General features: G+C 43.2%; 1 protein-coding gene across 1 annotated transcript; it reads left to right on the top strand.

Moving 5' to 3' along the window:
- Positions 1 to 5,080: 5,080 nt before the first annotated feature.
- On the top strand, positions 5,081 to 18,967 carry GPA33 (glycoprotein A33). Its single transcript, XM_077790655.2, has 7 exons — positions 5,081 to 5,407; positions 8,915 to 9,066; positions 9,970 to 10,180; positions 10,741 to 10,899; positions 13,101 to 13,214; positions 13,650 to 13,773; positions 14,207 to 18,967. Exons 1-7 carry the CDS (start codon positions 5,359 to 5,361, stop codon positions 14,286 to 14,288), a joined length of 891 nt encoding a protein of 296 aa, XP_077646781.2. The 5' UTR covers positions 5,081 to 5,358; the 3' UTR covers positions 14,289 to 18,967.
- Positions 18,968 to 19,020: the final 53 nt, after the last annotated feature.

Genomic DNA, 19,020 nt, shown 5'->3' with positions numbered 1-19,020 from the left:
GGCTGCTGGATTGCATGGAGAAGGAATTCAGTGCCTCACAGACAGCAGCTGGTCAAGCACTTAACTCCTTCCCTGCTGTGGGCTGGATCCTCGTTTCTCAGTTGCAGGAAAGAGTCCAGAGCCAGTGAGGCTGGACCTGCAGAGAGCCTCCAGGCAGGGGGGATCCCACCAGGCACAAACTGAAATGCAGGTATGACCTCTGATATCCTTGGGAAATGCAGTGCAGGCTGAACCCAGTCCAACCTAATGGAAAGTAAGCTACCTGTCAACTACCTGGATTTCTGTATTGACTTTGGCATGGTCTTACACAACAGTCTTACCTCTAATTTGGAGAGAGGTGGATTTGATTGATGGACTATTTGATGGATAAAGAAGTGGCTGGATGGGATCCAAATACAGTCAATGTCTCAGCATCCCAATGGGGATTATCAACAAGTGGTGGCCCTCAGGATCCTGCACTGCACTGGGACCAGTACTGCTCAATATCTTTAATATGACACAGGCAGTGAGACTGAGTCACACTCAGGAATTCCGCAGAGGACACCAGGCTGAGTGGTGCCTTGGATTCAGCAGGGGCAGGAATGCCACACAGAGAAGTGGGCCATGTGTACCTCATGAAATTCAACAGGGCCAAGTGCAAGATCCTACATCTGGGTTGGGGCAGTCCTCAGTATCAGTACAGGCTGGGGATGAATGAATCCAGAGCAGCCTGGAGGAGAGGGATTTGGGAGTATTGGTGTGTGAACGATTGGATGTGATCCAGCTGCGCCTGCAGCCCATAATGCCAACCAGATGCATCAGAAGTGCATCAGAAGTGTGAGCAGCAGATCAGGGAAGGGGACTGTCCCATTCTGATCCTGTGAAACCCCACCTGGAGTACAACATTCAGCTCTGGGGCCCCTAGCACAAAACACAGACCTCTTGAAGAGGGTCCACAGGAGGGTAAAAGTTGATCAGAAGGCTGGAACACTTCTATGGAGAAAGGCTGAGCATCAGGTCTGTTCATCCTGGAGAAGGCTCTAGAGAGACCTTATTGCAGCCTTTCTGTACTTAAAGGGGATTTTATAACAAAGAGGAAGAGAGACATCTTACCCAGGCCTGTAGTAATGGAACAAAGGGCAATGAATTTAAGAAGGTAGATTGAGAATAAATAAAAGACCAGCTGGTTTTTGTTCTTAGAAGAGCTAGGACTGAGCCACACTGTGTCTTCTCTGATGTCTTTTCAAAAGGGAAGCCTCTAGTTCCCACCTCCTGACCCCTCAGGGAAGTTCATGGGTCAGGCTGGCCCAGGACAGAACCAGAAAAAGTCTGAGTGCTGTTTATCTGTACTGGGGGCTCCAGTTGTGAGTCATGCAAAAACATCCCACTGTCAATTCCCTTTGCAAACCAACAAACTAGAAAGGAAGTGGAAAATGAAACTCACCTATGTCATACCACAGATGCCTTTGGTGCTTTATCATGCTGGGCAGGGCCTACACACCCCCTTCCTTCTTGTTTGAGTGCTGCATCCCCATGTGGGGATGGGAGCTGTGTCTGTAGGGATGCCATATCATGGCAAGGAAGAGCTGGGGCACAGCCACTCAAGTCTTGGTGTGCTCACAGCCCAGACTTGTGTTAATGCAGGTACAGTGGTGAGCAAGAAGGGAAAAGAGAAGGTGGTATACTGAATTGTGGGTGTCACAGCAAGGGGAGGAAGGGATGGCTGATTAAGACTTCAAGAGATCCTAACAGTTTCATGCACACAAAGAGGATGAATTGTGTTGATCCTGCAGATGTCTCCTCTGGGCAATGCAATTTTTAGCTGCTTCTGCAATGCAGTGTCCATGTGTTCTTGTTAATTACTGCTAATTGTGGCAAGAAGTGGTCTCAAGATATTTGCTTATAGACTGCCTTGTATTGGAGAACAGAGCTTTCAAAGGATCTAAATGTTGTGGGAGCACATATAACCACTGGTATCAAATAAAAACAGATGCTTTTAAAAGTCACTGAGCTGCTTCTGAAAATCCTATTTGTGAATCTTTAGGATACAAGTGCAGCCAAGCACCTTGCCACGCCCACAGTAACCCTTCAGATGTAGAGATGTTGAGAGGACCTGTTAGATTACAGACTTGTGGAGAATACTCAAAGCAGGCAGCCTAGCAGCTCCTTCTCACTGCTGGCCACAGGCTGTTGGGTTTTGGGATCAAGGTGACTATAAAGAGAGGCAGGGATGACAGAAATCTTTGCTAATAACTGTTTGCATATGCAAATGTAGCAAAAAGAGCAGGAAGAGGTTGGGCATCTGTCATTGGTGATTAATGTATTCATTCATAGATGAACTTGAACTGAACACAAACAGGTGCTGTCCTCTTCAGAGATCCTCTTCAGGGATCTTGATGTTCCTCCTTCTCTTTACTGGCAGAAGTTACAAAGATTTATAGTGTTAGCATGCTGCTATCTATGCATATTCCTCATTGGCTTTCATGGGCAGGTCTTACCAGAGTGTGTATTTTTGTCAACACAATGAAATCACCCTGGTTTCATTCTAAAGCTTTTCATGTCAATGGCAGTTTTATTTAAATGACATAATCATATCCCCTAAAAATCCTATATATCAGCAAAAAGATTCCCCAGAGCTGCAGTCATCAGCAAAACTAATACTTCAAATGTTTGCATTGCCCACAGGTGAGGGATGAAGAAGCTGATATGCAAAGCTTTGGCAGTGTTGCTGGTACCTATGGCAGCTCTTTTAGCTGTGGTGCCAATGCTTGTGAGCTTTGGCAGTTCCTGCTAGACAGGGAAAGCAAATCAACTCAGAAACAAATAGAAAATCTCTTAAAATTGCCCACATTAAAGCAGTCTGCTCTTGAGATCCCCAATGAGAGTTGTCAGGGGAAAGTGACAGGATAAAAGTGTCTAAATACCTTTCCCAATCTAGGTTTAAATAACTAACAAAAGCTATAAATACAGGCCATCTAAAACAAGCATCTTAATATCAGATTTATGTAAGTATCAGGTGTTGAAGCATACGCTCTCCACAATACCTAGGAAACCAGTCTTAGCCATGTCTCCAAAACAACAGAATACAATCTGTCTCAGTGCCAACTTACTTGTGATGCATCAGACTGGCTGATAGAGGCAGGGTAAAAATTTCCCCACCAGTGAATCACTTCATACCAACACGAGATGAAGCAGTCTCTGTCACTACTCACTCTACCATATTTCCCTGTCTGCCTGGCTGCACAAAAGGTGAGAGCCATCATGTTGTGAAACCATGGATTCCTGGAATGGAAGACAAGTATTAATGCCTAAGAGGTACCATCTAGATTTCTCTCTTATCCCAGCAGATTGGGATTACTGATTTTTATGAGACTGAAAGAACTTCCCATCTTTAATATTGCCACCTGTCCATCAAATTCAACTGAAATCAGTCAAGTGGGTTTTGAAGTTACTGGGAAGAAGAGAGGAAAGAGAGGTTGTTTAATGATTCTATGAAGAGGATAACAGCAAGCTGACCAAGCTGGTTATAGTCTCTGCACTTTACTAACTTCCTTTGGTTATGTGAAGCTGTTATGTGAAGAACTGAGAATTAACACTGGAAGTGTAGGCAGATAGTGTACAGTGATAGCATTTCTGTCACTACCTCTATTCATCAGACTCAAAATATTAAATGGGAACAAAATCAAAAGTGGAAGCTGCATGTCTCTTTCTACAGTCTTTAAGGGAGGTAAACATTTAAGAACCTCATCCTTGTGGGCTCCAAAGACAAGAAAGGAGACTACTGACCTTGCTCCAGCTGTGTTTCCATCTTAAGTAATTTACAGTTAACATTTTGAGGCTAGTTAACAAGCTGTTTTTAGAAAATGCCTTCCCTTCTCTTTGCAGGGTCCTTACCATCTCCTGCAGCTGGTCAAAGATGAGACATAACAGGATGAATTTTCCTACTGGCTGTCCTCATTTGGAAGATTCCTGAAGAATAAAGTTTATGTACTTTTATATGCTTTTTTTTTGCTTTGTGCTAACAGTCTGAAGAGCACTGAGGTTATGCATCAAGCACAGAAGTACAAATAGATGGTCCTTTCTATCAGAGGGATTGGATTTCCAGTCACTCCTAAGTTTCATTGTCTTGGAGGTATTTTGAACAACTGCCATATAGACCAAAAGGCAAATCTTCAGCATGGCTTCTGGCAGATTTACCACACAAGCTTGAGGTCAGCACAAGAGCAAGATACAGCCCTGCTTTACTGCACTAAGTACAGGTACCAAGTGTAGACAACTACTTTTGAGCAAGCCTCCTTCAAAATCCTCAATGAAGTTCATCAATAATATACTGCATTATATGACTAATTTAATCTCAAAATGATGTCTAAGAACATGATGTGCCCATCTAGATGCCTGAAATGATCACTCACACCCTAAAAGCAAATTTGTCCCTCAAATGGCTAGAAATAGAGCATAGATGACTATCCCACACGGACACATCTCTTGCTGCCTAATGGCAGTGAAGTGTTTAGAAGACACACTGCCCTCAGTTAAACCTAATGCCAGATGTTTGCCTCAGCTGTCATCATTCCCCCTTTTACTCTTCAGTCAATTATAGCAGCAGTTATTTGTGATTTCCAAATGCCCACCCAGAGCATGTGAGCAGTGCCCATGCCTGGACACACCCATCACCAGAGTGCTGCAAGCCACAAGTGATCTTCCAGCCTTCTGCAGCAGAGAGGGAGAAGTACCTTTGGTACCTGTGACTATTGTGCAAACCACACACTGGGCAGTGGAACAGTGGCCATGAGAGAGTAAGAACCTGGCTGAGATGCATCTCAGTTGTATTTACACAACCCATTAATCATCCAACTCCCATAAACTTCGTATTTGCATGAGTATTTAGAGTAAATGGAGTTAGGTCCCTCAGGTCCTTAAAGCCTATTAACTCTGTTCCTTAATAAATATTTTTAACTCTGTTCCTTAATAAATATTTAAGAAAAATGAGGTTTATCCTCCCCTAGCTGCCTGTCATCACATGCATGACTTGAGCTGCACTGCACACTCCAGCCCCAGTCCCACCACACCCTTCCTGTGCTCCATGCACCTGCGTGTTGGGAGAAACAGGGAAAGGCCATTTAATTGTGGGAGAAAGTTCACTAGGGAAGAAGCTCACAAGTTTACAGAGAGCAGCAAGTGATGTCAAAGCCTACTGGTGATGTGGCTTGTCATTCTGGCTGGGAGGGGAGGGGCAGGCTGGGGAAGAAGCACTTTAAAAGAGGTTGAGGAAGTAAACCTGCCATGCCACTGCAAAGCAGCCCTTCAGGGAAAGCCAATTACCTACCCAGCCTCCTGGAGATTACAAGGAAGAGCACCTTGAAGTGAAACAAAGGAGAGATGAGGGGGACAGCAATGAAAGGACTTGGGCTGCTCATTTTCAGTGCAGGTAAGTACTAATTTGGTTATGTCCTCAAGGGTTGGGTGGAAGGAAACAGCACTACAAAGTACAAGGACTCCAGTGCGCTTTGTATGTCTCTTTCTTGTTTAGAGAAGATTCCTTTGTGTTTATGGCCAGACAAGTGGGTGTACCATCTCTGGGCTGAATGTCCACACACGCAGGCATCTCCCAAAACTGTTAGGAGTGCGAGAAAATGCTGTTCTTCATGAAGCTGGGAATTATTTTTCATAAAGTGTTTTCTTGGTTTCTGTTAATACGATATTTATCTCTGAAGAAGGAACTTCCTCCTCTGGAAGTCTCAGTTCCACAGCTTTTTATCCTGTCTCATATTCTTATATCAACATTCCTACACTTTATTCCCGGCTTCAGACCAAGCTATGCACATGGGAATTGCTTGGAGTTTTGTAACTAAAAATCCTGAAAACCTCACTTCAACAAAGACCCACAAAAAGGAAATTCACAAGGATCAAAGTAATCAGAAAAAGTGGATGGGCTCCACATGCAAGAAATGTGACTTGGGTCATGGTTTGATGATCATTATGTAACTTGTGCAATGGCATTGATATTTACGCTCCTTTTTCATTATTCTACCTTCCATGCTATGCAAATTAAGTATGGGGAATTTTTCAGAGATAAACAAACATGCAAATGAAGATTTTTTTTTTTTGCTTGATCAGAATCTCGATTTATTTCAGCAAACAAAATATTTCTGTAATAGTATTAGTTGCCCTTCACTCTGCTAACAATTATTCAGTAAGGAATGTGAAAGTAGAAATGTCACTTTGATTTTCTTCTTCTTTTGTACAAGTACAAATCTCTAAGCAGAGGGAGAGAAAACCTTTCTCATTTTTAAAAATGTTATAAACATACAAAATGTCTCTCGCATTCTTTAAAATGTTATAAACACACAAAGTGATAACACATAAAAAAGTAACTCTAGGACTTAAATCTAGACATTGTCTCTCTGGCAGTATGTAGGCTATTTGTCCTCTCTCATTTTTTGGAGTTCTTTCAGTATTTGCTTCCCCTCCCTTCAGACACATTTTGAACAGATTCTGTTTCCACTCAGAAAAAAAAAAAAACAACCTTTGAAGAATAAACCACAACTTTCAAATGTGCTGACTATGAAGTGAAACATGGTGAGAAGTGGGAAGGAGGAAATCAGCCTGAATCAGTGACATCCCAGAATGAAACTGTTGCTTCCCTGAGAGAGGGAAGCTCTTTCTGGGAGGCAGAAAGAGATGTGGGTGACAAATGAAAAGCACCAGAAGCAGTGGGACAGGAGGGTGACAGATGAGTGTCACAGGCCGTGCCTCGCATGCAGTGTTGGGTTCAGCTGTTCCCCAACTCTGCAACAAATATGCCTGGAAGAAAAAGATCTCATTTATTGTAGGATTTGACTCACCCAATTGGAAGAAGGAAAAGAAGTCTTAGGGTTGGGTGGTTTCTTCTCTGCCCCAGGGCTGCATTTATGACCTGCCAGTGAATCCCAGCCCAGTGGAAGCAGTTTCTGAGCGACAAAAAAATCAGGAAGTTGGTTTTGCTTCATCTCCTAGTACAGACAGTGGTGCTTTTCACCTAAATGCATGAAAGCATCTCTATCCAGTCACGACAAGCAAGGAGAAAGCTTTCACAGGTGTCTCTCATAAGGAGGGCATATGAAAACAGCAGTCAGAAAGACCCCTGGGGCTATGCAAACATGTGCCTTGCCCTGGGTGCTCCAGAGCAGGGAAAGATCTGGGAGTGGCTGCAATAAAAGTATGTTAGAAATACTTTGCCCTGGTTTCCTTCTCATAACTGTTAGCAGTTGAAATGAAATAATCCTCAAGAGAACAGAAGCCACCCCTGCCATGTCACAGAGGATAAGGTGAAAACACACCTCGCTAATAAACTGTGGGAGCCCATAGAACAACCCAGTGGTTGAGAGCATGCAGAAAGAAGGGAATTTAGGCTAAAAGCAGATCCCTGGGCCAACTGTCCCATGGCACCCTGTGTAACTACCTGAATTGTGACCCCAGGTTCTTAATGCAGTGACAACACAACCTTTTGGGTCCCAACACTCTTATTTTCTACAGGACTCGTGTTCAATACTAGTCAAGGATGTGGCAGTGCTCAGTTTCTGACATAGTGCAGGGGGCTGTGTGCTTTTCCTGTCTAAAAAAGTGGGTATTCACAACCAGTTTGCAACTCAAGGTGCAATCTAGAAATCCTTTGCTCTCTCCCTTATACATTACACTTCCTTATAGATCTAACCTGGACAAAGATATGGCAGAATGAAGACCCAAAGTTTGCTAGATGGCAACTTTTCAGATTAATCCTCTCCAGAGAACGGTGACTCAGCTTTCAGAAATAAATCTTCACCACCACATGCAGCATGGCCCTCATGGGGGAATACCTCCTACTCTTTCCTCCTCACTGCACCACCTTCCTCTTTGCCATGGGAGCACCTCTGGGCAGCACTTCCTTCCTTGCCATTTACCATTTCCCCAAATGATTTCCACAAATGATGGAAATAATGGAAATTTATTTCATTAAAAAAGAAACAAAACCAAAACCTCAAAGCAACAAAGACAAACGCAGAACCCACACCAACTGTTAGGAGAAAGCAGGTGTTTTTAACCATGGATTCCTCCAGACATGAAGGTCACCTATGGCAGGGCAGACATAAATGTCCAGCTCGATTCTGATAATAACAAAGACTTGCCCACCAGGCAATGATAAGATACGATGAATTAAGAGCAAGTCAGAGGGAATTCAGTGCAAGAAGAAACACCTGTCCTGTGTCCTGCATGCTTCCCCAGGGCACAGAGGGATTTCTGTTTTATTCAACTCTCAGCTATTCCTGTGCTCCACAGAGGCAGAAGCTGGAGTTCTTGAAGAAAGGTGACTACTACCGTACTCATTTTTCAAAACCACTAAAAGCTTTTCTTACTTTGTTTCTTTCAACCACTGTTTGCTTCTCTAGGTTTTTCTATTTTCAGGGATGAAAAACATGAACAGGTTTTGATTCCCTAGCACAAAATGTCACTTTTCTATGGATTTGGATCGAGGCAAGTTATTTGACAGTTTTCCTGATCCTTGAAATTTGACAATATCAGTTTGTTAGTTTAGCCTGAATCCTTAAGACTGCTGATGCACTTGTAGTATCTGTTTATCTGTCTCCCTCTGTACATTCTGAACTGTCAAAGGGTGTCAGTCACACTGAAGGAGGGCTCAGGAAAAAAAATAACGCATCTTTCTAAACTCCATGGCAATATATGAGTAGGCGAAGAAGAGGGAAGCAAGGAACAGAGAGCAGAGTTTAGCTCTAAGCCATCCTGTGCAGCTGCTTCCCAGAGCCAATCAGCTCCAGCACACATCACCTCCTGCTCAGTGGGGAATGTCCTGGATGGCAGGGAATGAGGTGTTATTGTGGCATGTAAGGAAGCCAAAGAGACTACCATGGAATCCAGATGTTGTTATTTTTGCTGAGTGCAGCAATTACTCTCTTCCTAGTTGTGGTGCCTGCTCACACCCTCATTGTGGAAGCACCTGAGAAGCAAATCCAAGTGGCAAGAGGAAGAAATGCTACCCTGCGCTGTAATTTTAAAACAAACTCAGCTGTTGACAGAGGAGACCTGGTTGTCTGGAAGAAAATCAATAGCAAGGTAAACTGAGCTGCATAAAGAAACAGGTGAGAGGGCATCCAAGAAGGGGTAGGAGATGGAAGCTGTGAGTGGGAATGGATGTTGGAAGAAAAAAGACTTCTCCCAAACTCTTTTTAATCCCAGAACTGTGCAGACAGAAATGCTGAGTCTAGATGCAATTTATCTCAAATCCACCGCACAACAGTGGGCAAGTCCCCACCCCTCCTCCTCCTCTCCCTTGGTCTTACAGCTGTTTATTGAGGATATATCACTGTATGTATGTGGGGTTTGCATCTATTAAAACATGTGAAACACTCTGATAATTTCTAAAAATATATGTGTATATATATAAATGTGTATGTCTAATACACATATCTTTGATACTATACAAGTTTGAAGTTGATGATAACAGTACATGGAGAGATTCTTGAGGTCTTCCTACATCCATTCTTAACCTTCCAATACATCCAAAAGTATTGGAAGGCTAAGAAACTTTTGAAGTTCTCCTTGTGTGCTTGGGAATTAGTAGAGGGGAAGCAGCCTTTGGAGATCTCCTTGCAAGAACTGCCAAGGGTTTATTTGGAGATCCTTGCTGGGAGAGTCTGTGTAATCATAGGGCAATTTGACTGACATGGGTCTCAGACAAGTCTCATGCTGTCCCCTCCTTATGGTGAGGAAAGGTGAATAACCCCCAGCAAAGGAAATCAGTTGTCTCTGATTTCAGATAAGGTGTGAGAAGGGGATTCCAGATGGAAACAGAGATCCTTTTGAATTCCTACGTTTTTCTTGGCCTTTTCCCAAAAGGCTGCAGTTTAAGGTCCTCTTTTCCAAGCTGCTCCTTAAGAGTGGGCTGATGAATCGAGTTCGATGGCGGACGCACACAGAAGGAAGCGAGGCTGACGCTGTCCCCGCCGTCTGTGCCAGGTTGACGCGGTGTCGCGGTACTTCGACGGGCTGGTGCAGTACGGGGAGGGCTACGACCACCGCATCCAGTTCATCGGCGACGTTGACAGCGGGGACATCAGCATCACCATCGGCGCCGTCACCATGGAGGACAACGGCACCTACGTCTGCAGCGTCCGCCTCCGCGCCGACCCGCCGCGCACCTCCGCGCTCCAGGACCTCTTCGTCCTCGGTGAGGTGACACAGGCACTGCCACAGCCCTGGCAGGCACACCTGCCCTTCCTCTAATGCACACAATGGTTTAAACAACAGGTTTTCTAATAGCAAAAAAAAAAAAAATTGTCATCCCCAATTCCACCTTTGGTGTTTTCCTACTCCTATGGAAGGACACTGGGATGTGTAGAGCACGTAACTCCCTCAAACAGCTGGCTGTAGAAAACAGCATTTAGAGCTATACAGCTCACTTTCCTCATAATCCAGGCATCATTACAGGGCTTTCCTCATCCCCCTGTGGCCTGTCATACTCCAGTTATCAAAGGATGGGTCAACCTAACACTATCAGGCATATCCCAAAAAGCATCTTGCAATTCCTTCTTGGCTTTCCAGTGCCAAAAAAGGAAAAACAAATTAGAAACAAATTAGATTCAAACTCACTTTTAGTTCCTTTAAGAAGAAAGTGGCAGGTGCAAGACCAGCCTCTGCTTGCAAGAATAAAACCCACAGATGCAGATGGGCTGAAACAAGAAACTGCTTAATTAATTGATTAATACAGTTCCTCTTTTCTTCCTTCAGTTGCACCATCGAAGCCTGAATGCAAGATTCTGGGGACACCAGAATATGGACAAACAATCAACCTGACCTGTGCTTCTCACGAGGGCTCCCCAACACCCGGATACACCTGGAAAAGCTTCAATATGCAAAATGAGCCCCGTTTGCTACCATACGCAGAAGGTATGGGAAATCCAAAGACATCAAGACATCAAATCAAAGACAATCAAGGCATTGAGCTCTCTGCAGTTGAGGGCTGGAAAGATTTTAAAATGCAAATACAAAAACACCCTTAAGGCTTATTCTAGGATGTTCTCTGAACAGGAGTTTGAAAAGTTGTCCTTTTGATATTGGACATGCTCAGGAGTAACTTAGCAGGGGAAAAAGGACTCTTACCTGAAGTAAGAATGGTCAGAAAGACTTAAACTCCATCTCTCCCCTAGTGAGGAAGATGGATGGCTCTGGAAACAGGAATTATTTCTCAATTGCTGGGAGTAAGACATAATATGAGGAACAACACTGAGTTTTCTAACTGTCTTTACATCCCAGCTTGCTTGACAACAAGCAGATCTCTTTCTAAACTCAAGGAAACAAAAGCTGGCTCTGGAAGCTTTCTTCCAGAGATAACCCCTCACCTAGAGGAAGAGGGTATGAGAAAGTTACACCATTGCTACTTTGAGCATGAAAAAGGCTTCTGGTCCTTCAGGACTGACACACAGGCCCTTATATTTTATTTGCTTTCATTTTAAGTTAGAATCTGGAAGCAAAAAGGAGCTGAATTTCTACAACAGGAACCATTTCTACAGAAACAAGGGTTTAAGACTCTTTTAAGTGTATCAGTGACAGAGGACTCAGATTTATTTCATTAAACAATTTTTTTTCCTGGCCTGTCCAGCTTCAGGAAGACTAAGTGTCTGTACCTACCCTTCCTGGTTTAAGGGAAGTAAACTAAGATGATCAGACTCCACAGGATATTCCACACTCGCAGCCGATTCTTGCATAAAATATGTGTCACCAGGGGCAGGAACTTCATTCATTTCAATGGCCACTAAGTGGTGCCAGCACATCACACACAGCCCTGAGCACAGCGGGGACTTGTCACAGCAGCAGCTTCTGCTGTCACCCCGTTCTTCCCTGGGACAGGAGTCTCTGCTGGCCCATTCCCACCTCATTTCTGCTCTCATCGGAGCACCCATGGCCAAGCCCTGTGCTGAGTGTCCCCAGGTGACCCAGGCTGGCTGGGTGCCCTGTTGTCACTACAGGTAATTGCCTTCTGTGCTAAGCAAGTCCCACTGCTGCAAAGCATGCAGAACCCCCTCAGGAGACACTTCAGAGCTCACAGTACCTGACCCACATTTTTCCCCACTTCATTCACTCAATCACTTTTGATTTATCAGAAGCATTTAAATTCCACTTCTAGACTGAGATTTTGAGAGCTACAAACATCACACACACACCCCACCAAAAAAAGATCCCAAAAAAAACCCAGGAGGGAGACAAGTAAATATAAGGAGTATGCAGAGACTGAAAGAAAATAAAAAAACTAAAAATCAAGCAAGCATATGGCCTGTCATTTCTCAGTTTGCATGCTCTTCTACTATCTGGCACTAGGTGCCAGCAAATCCTCAATGCAAAAAAAGTGAGATCTCAGGGAAACAACAAAGTAATTAAAAAGTATTCAGTCTTTTGCTTTCAGAGAAGGGATCTGGACCTCTCTCACAAGCAAACGGCATGGACTACACATACCCTTATCAGGTGGAGATGTAACAGACAAACTGACTGCCTGAGCAGACAGAGCTGAGCTTCAGCCTGTGGTTCTGAACTGTGTGAGGCTGGACAGAAAGCATCAGCATCACTGCAATGCTGTCACTAGAGTTCTTTATTTACATAGCCAGTGTGGCTTCTTATGACTAGAAAACTTTTCTCCCCACTGCTAAATAATTGATATCTGAACTTCTAGGAGCTGCAGGACTGAAGAGCTTTCTCTTGTTGAACAAGTTAATTCATCAAGATGGCCAGTTCTCAGAGCCAGGTCCTGATTTGGGTATCTGACATTTCTGAAAATCCAGCACCAAAAAAAAAAAAGCTTTCCCTAAGCACTGACACTTCTCTACCCTCCACCTACAATTTTCTTTCTAAAAGAAATGTTCAAATACCACATGTTCCCTGTAATCAAAACAGCACACTTCTGTTTATCCTCCCACAAATCACTCTAAAACCTAGGGATGAGCATGGTGGCTCCCAAGCAAGGCAGAGCAATCCATCAGCTTTAATAACCTCTCATCACCCCAGCCACCCTGGGCTGCAACTGGAGGGCTGCTGTTGCTACTTTCTTCCCTGCTTTAATTCTTATCTTTTTTGGCCTGATTTGTGTTTCACAACAGGGCAACAAATAACTCTGAAGAACATCTCAGCAGACACCTCTGGCTTTTACATCTGCACTGCAACAAATGTTGTGGGAACGGAGTTTTGCAACATGACAGTCAGCGTTGTGCCACGTAAGAGATGGGGCTGCCTTGGGCAAGAGAAGTACCAGAGAGAACATCTTAGCTCAGAGTCAAAGCATTAAAGGAGGGGAATGTTATCATTTGGTTTCTGCACACCTTTAAGAGACCCTCTCCAGTGGTTTACATGCTGGTAGAGCACTCACTAGCTCATTGGGTTAGTCCAAAAATGACAAAAAAAAAGCTCTGTAGAGTCAGACAGCACTGAATTTCTGATGTCTGAAACAAAATTTTATAGACAAAGAAAAGCAGGTGTTCAGTTCCCTGTCAGTAGCTAACTGCTCCTGTACTACCCAGTAGAGAATTATTTCCAGTTGCTGCAGTCAAACAAATGTGGCTTCCACATTGTTTGGTGGGGTTTGAAGTGCAGTGATTGTGCTGATCCCCTTAGACATCATTCCCCCTGCTAACTCCTCCCTTCCCACTCAGCATCCATGAACATAGCTCTGTATGCTGGCATCATTGGGGGAGTTGTTGCTGCCATTGTGGTGATTGGGATCATTGCCTATTGCTGCTGCTGCCGGGAAAGCAAGGACAGCGACTATGAGATGACGTGAGTACCTCTCCCTCCAGCAGTGAATGCAACAGATAAAGGGCTCTCCTTTTCCCTCCAGCATCAACAGGTAAGAGTAGAAAGCTAGGGAGAAAAAAATCTGGGGAAGTATGCACTGCTTTCTCTTTTCACTGTCCATCCCAGTGGTTCCCCTCTCTCCTCATGGAGATGCCCAGGAGTCCCAGACACCTTTGTGCCTCTGGGTAGAATCAAATCATTCAAACCTTGGATGTGAATTAGCACACATGCTATGAAAAAACACCGAGTAGCTCCCACACCTCTTGCATCACCAGCAAGACTGAAGTAATGGACTTCAGCTGGGTGCAGTTCTAGAGCAGCTTAGAGCAGTTTAAAAGTATCCTGACACAAAACCTCTTCAAAGAGGCTTCGGGATGGTTTTGATTAACATCTCTACTCCTGAACAATGTTTTAGGGTGCAAGAAGACAGAAATGAACCCTCCAGGCAGATGCCAACAAGGCATGAGAGCATAGGGGAGGATGTGGAAAATGCATGAAGAAACCACTGTGATCTCCAGGATCTGCTGAAGCACAGACATAACCATAGAAAAGAAATCAATCCCTCTTTCTTACTGCAAGAAGTTAAATTACAAAATGAAAGCCAAAGGCTCTGCCTTCAAGTTCTGGGAGAGAACATTCTTGCTTCCCTGGAAATAAGTGCTTGATGTACACTGAGCACCAACACACACTCTCATAACAGAAAAATGCATGTGGAGCACTGCTGCACCCAGTCATCCAAAAATAAGCAGTCTTCCAGACTTCCAACTTTCTGAAAAAGGAAACCAGTCGGGTCTATTTGGAGAACAGAGGAACAGAGCTGCTGATGTATCCCCAGATCCACAAAAGGTTTGAAAGTCACCAACTGCATTTCATCAAGGAAGGGTGATCTTGTTTACCAAGTCATGCAAATGTCACAGCTTTCACCACTGTCCAACACAGAAACTGTTTTTGTGGAGGTTGAAGCAAGATGATTTTTAAAGACATTTTATTAAATGTGGGTTTTGTATGTACTGTACATGCACATAAAAATAAAGATATGGAAGAAAAAACCATCGATGACCAGTGAGTCTCCTATTTGGGACAAGAGTACATAATGTCACAGATAAGGTAAGAACTTAGATGGGCAGCTGATAAGAACTAGAAACATACTAGCAGCCTATTTACTGTCAGACTCCTGAATTTCTGAGTTCTAGCTCCCAGAGCTCCTAATTTTCATTACATTACTTTTTCCTGCTGACTGTTGCATGGGCAAGTCAGAAATAGTCCATTGCTCCTGCTGCTTCTGAAAGGATTACAACATGAGACATGGCAAGTACATCCTTAATTTAAAGAAGGTGGGGGGGGTGGAAGGAAAAATAGCTTTTTGTTCAAAACTGTAACAACCAGAAGCACTGCATTTCATGTGCAAGATGTGTGCAAACATGGAAGGAAATCCTACCACTAGTATCTTTGGAAGAGAATGGACTGTCTGTCCCCAAGGACTATCAATTTAAATCTTATTTTTTTTAAAGATACTTTTGCAGTAAAATATTTATCCTTTCAAAACTCCTTACTGCATCTTCAACTTTGGGAATTTCAGCAATGCCTCCCACATACCCTTTACCCCCAGACAGTTACTGTAATAAATATCTAAAATTTAACTTCAAAGAAGAACCAGCCATCCTCCCACACATGACCAGTATTTTCTAGATTTCAAACTATGAAAGCCACCCTACTAGAACTGTAATTCTGGCTTGCTTTCTGGCTGCCTTTGTTTTACATAATACTTAAAATACAATTACTCATTTGTAGTAATAACATCTGCAAAGATCAACAACAGGAGTTCTTTACAAAGAACACAAAAATCCAAATCTCTGGCAGTGGATAACCTGAAATGCAAGGCATTTTCTCATGATGCATGATAAAACTTTGCAAAAATGGATGGCTAAGAAAGAACACTGCACAGAGAAGCTGAAGGCAGATAAAAAAAATTTGTTACACAGCTCAGAAGCAGAACTGGTATGTATTCCAGTCATATTGTAACAAGCAGGGATAGTGTGAATTATCTGATTACCACTGTAACACATTTCTACTGTGAAACAAAAGCTATTTCTTTTGTAAATGTTACAGACATTAGTCAGCACAACCTGTTTCCTCAACCAGGAATAACAGAGAGGGATAACAGTGTGGATTCTCAAAGATCTTAACTGGAAAGTCCAGAAAAAGGACTTGAAAGTTATCTGCAAAAAAATGCCAGAATATAGGCAGAAACTGGCAGCAGCCACTAAACAAACCATTGTAACCCTCTGCTACCTGTCCCACACTCTTCACTTTTAGGATAGGTGAAGTTGAATTGCTGTTTGTCAGCAATTCTGCTGAAATCTTCAAGTAACACTTGCACAATGGTCATTTTAGGCATGAAGGAAAATACAGATTAGCAGTAAGCAACTGCACTAAGTTGTCTAAAGAAACCGGTCACAAAATACAGAGTTTACAAAATGACCCCCAAACCCCTGAATTTAATACTCTGCAAGCACATTCCATAAGAACTAGCAGAGGAAAAGCAAGAGAGTCCAACTTGACAACATTTAAAACATCACTACTTCAAGTTCTGCAATGCTAAGCTCACTTCCGCACTGAGAAATCAACTAAGCAACAACACACAAAGATATGGCTGAGATAATTCAGTGCTGCATAATTTTTTACCTTTTTAAAAATACCCTGGAAGTAGTGCATTTATTAGAATGCTCTATGTGTTTTTCCTCAACCAATTTGTTCTACTCCATCAGCCAGGAATAAACACATTCTAACTCATGCTTTATTCCAGGGTTTTCCGGCGACTGAATTTATTTATTGCCTGTCTTGTATGTCTTTTGAAAAGAACTAACTCCAAGAGTTATCTCTAGTATAGCCACAACCTTATGCAAAATTAAACCAGCAATAATGAATTTGGAGGGAAGATAAGTATCACTAGCCTAATTTAACTAATTCCAAAGATTTAACATATCTATACTGAACTTCAATACTCACTTCCCTCAAAATGCAGGAAGGAGGGAGAAAATGTATGACCAGGTAGAAATTCCTACTTTACTCTTTACACAGCAAACTGCTATTCAGTTATGTTCAACTTTACTCACAAACTTATCACAGAACTCAAACAGGCTGGTCAGGCATGATTTAGCATCAGCAAATCCATGCTGACTCTTTCCAGTCCCCCACTTCTCCTTCATGCACCCAAGTACACATTCCAAGGGGGCTTGCTCCATGATTTTTCCAAGGAGTGCAGTGGAACTGAGCAGCCCAGGCTCTCCTAGATCACCCTTCTGACAGATAAATGTAGTATTTACCTCCCATTGCTGCAGACTTCCTGTGCTCTGTCACCTTCCAAAGGTGAGCAAACAGCCTCAAAATGTGCCAGTCAGCCTCCTGCATCCTGGGATGCAGCACATGTGGCTCGAGGAACTGCATGGGTCTGCAACTCCCACTGCTGCTCTTCTCCTCCCTGAACCCTCCCTGAGAACAGATCTGCTTTACAAACAAGATCCCTACAGCCCTGGCCAGTGTTTAGAGATTCTTCCTTTGTAGCCCACACCTGCTTCTCCCCCCTTGCACTGCATCAGGATGCAGCCATAAGATTCCTGCAAAGACAAGAGAGTCTTCCCAATCAACCTCCCTGCATTCCTGCATTGCTCTTGTGTTTGGGAGACTCTGTCCTTAATGAACTGCCAACCTTAATGCTCCTTTACCCCACAGAGCTGGCACCAGGGATTCTACCCCTCCCTACTTCCCACATAACCACCAAGATCTGCTCCCACTGCCTTCTCCACTCCTCGGTAGGATCTTGGGAAGTATTTCCAGTATTACAGACACACAAAAGCTGGTGCTGCCATAGCCCACTTCAAGATTCAGTACAGTGCACAATTCACAACTTGTCAGGAAGACAGGAGTTAATTATCTCACCATCCTTGTTGCTAGAGAAACTGCACTCCTTTTCTGTTTATTTGTACCAACTGTTCCAGGAAAGACACCGAGGCAATGTTCTGGCTGATGAGGTTCACAATACAATGATCAAACCTCCAAGATTAATTCTGTATGTGTTGGAGCTACTACTAAATTTATTGGAGCCCAACATAAGGAAATTTGTAACTTCTGATGTGCTTCACCTGTTCACTAGGGATTGAAGGGAATTATTTGAAAATGGCAGAGAAGTTTAATGGGAGCCTCTAAGACAGAACCATGGAAAAATGAGGGAGCTGAGATAATACAGCGTTAGATTAATAGAAGTGTTTGCCAATTTCTTCATTTTACTAAATCATTGCAATAAAATTTACTGGCTGGCCACTCTGGGGTGACAGTGAGGGATGATAATCCTTCAGAGTCATCAGGAGGGCAGAAACTAGATAACAAACTTGTTTTTCTCCTGCTCCACCACAGTACATTTACTCTGCCAAAAGGAATGATGTTGTTAAAGTCTTCGCAGCCAGCTGCATCTACTTCTATCTATCAACCAGAAAATAAACCCAGTTTCACACATATACTTGAGTGACTTCACTTTTGGGCAAAGTTTGAAATCCTTCCTAGCAGAAAGGGTTACACAACTATTTTACAAGAAAATCAAAACAGGGCTTTCTAGAATAGAGGTTTTCATTCACCAAAACAAGTACTTATTCAGAAGAATCTGACCTTCAGCACACCACCACTTGACTGTGACAGCTCAAGACTCCGAATTCCTGAAATGCAGCAAGTTTCCTACTAGGGAATGACTCAGCATGGACCTCACTCTAGGACACACCCCATGGAACGAGCATCAGCTGTTGCTGTTTGATCCAGGATCACAGCACTGCTTCCTCCAGAGGGTCACCTGACAGATCCTCCACATAGAAAATCCCCACCAAAATTCCACCTTGTTTCTTTTAGGATTTGGATGAGTGACATGTTGCTAAGGACACATTAAAGATCCATCTTACCTTAGACACAGCAAACACTCTGATAACATAACAGTTATAATGGAAGTTAGTGTACTCATTCTAATGGCACAGATCTTAGGCTTTTCACTACAAAAAAAACCCTCTGGAGTTGTTGGTTATTGCTGTAAGACAGTTGCTGCCCCAGTTAACAGCCCACTCCCTACAGCACATAATTAGATCTTCTCCATCTTATGTGCTATTTTAATTTACAGGTGGTAAGGTACAGATATGCCACGAAATCCTAATAGCATTTTCCCACTTCTGCTCACATTCTTTATCTCAG

Source organism: Lonchura striata, chromosome 1 (assembly GCF_050655825.1).
Source record: "Lonchura striata isolate lonStrDom1 chromosome 1, ASM5065582v1, whole genome shotgun sequence".
Classification (NCBI taxonomy): Eukaryota; Metazoa; Chordata; class Aves; order Passeriformes; family Estrildidae; genus Lonchura; species Lonchura striata.
The sequence above is the reverse complement of the archived record's forward strand: the minus strand, read 5'-3'. Positions and strand labels throughout refer to the sequence as shown.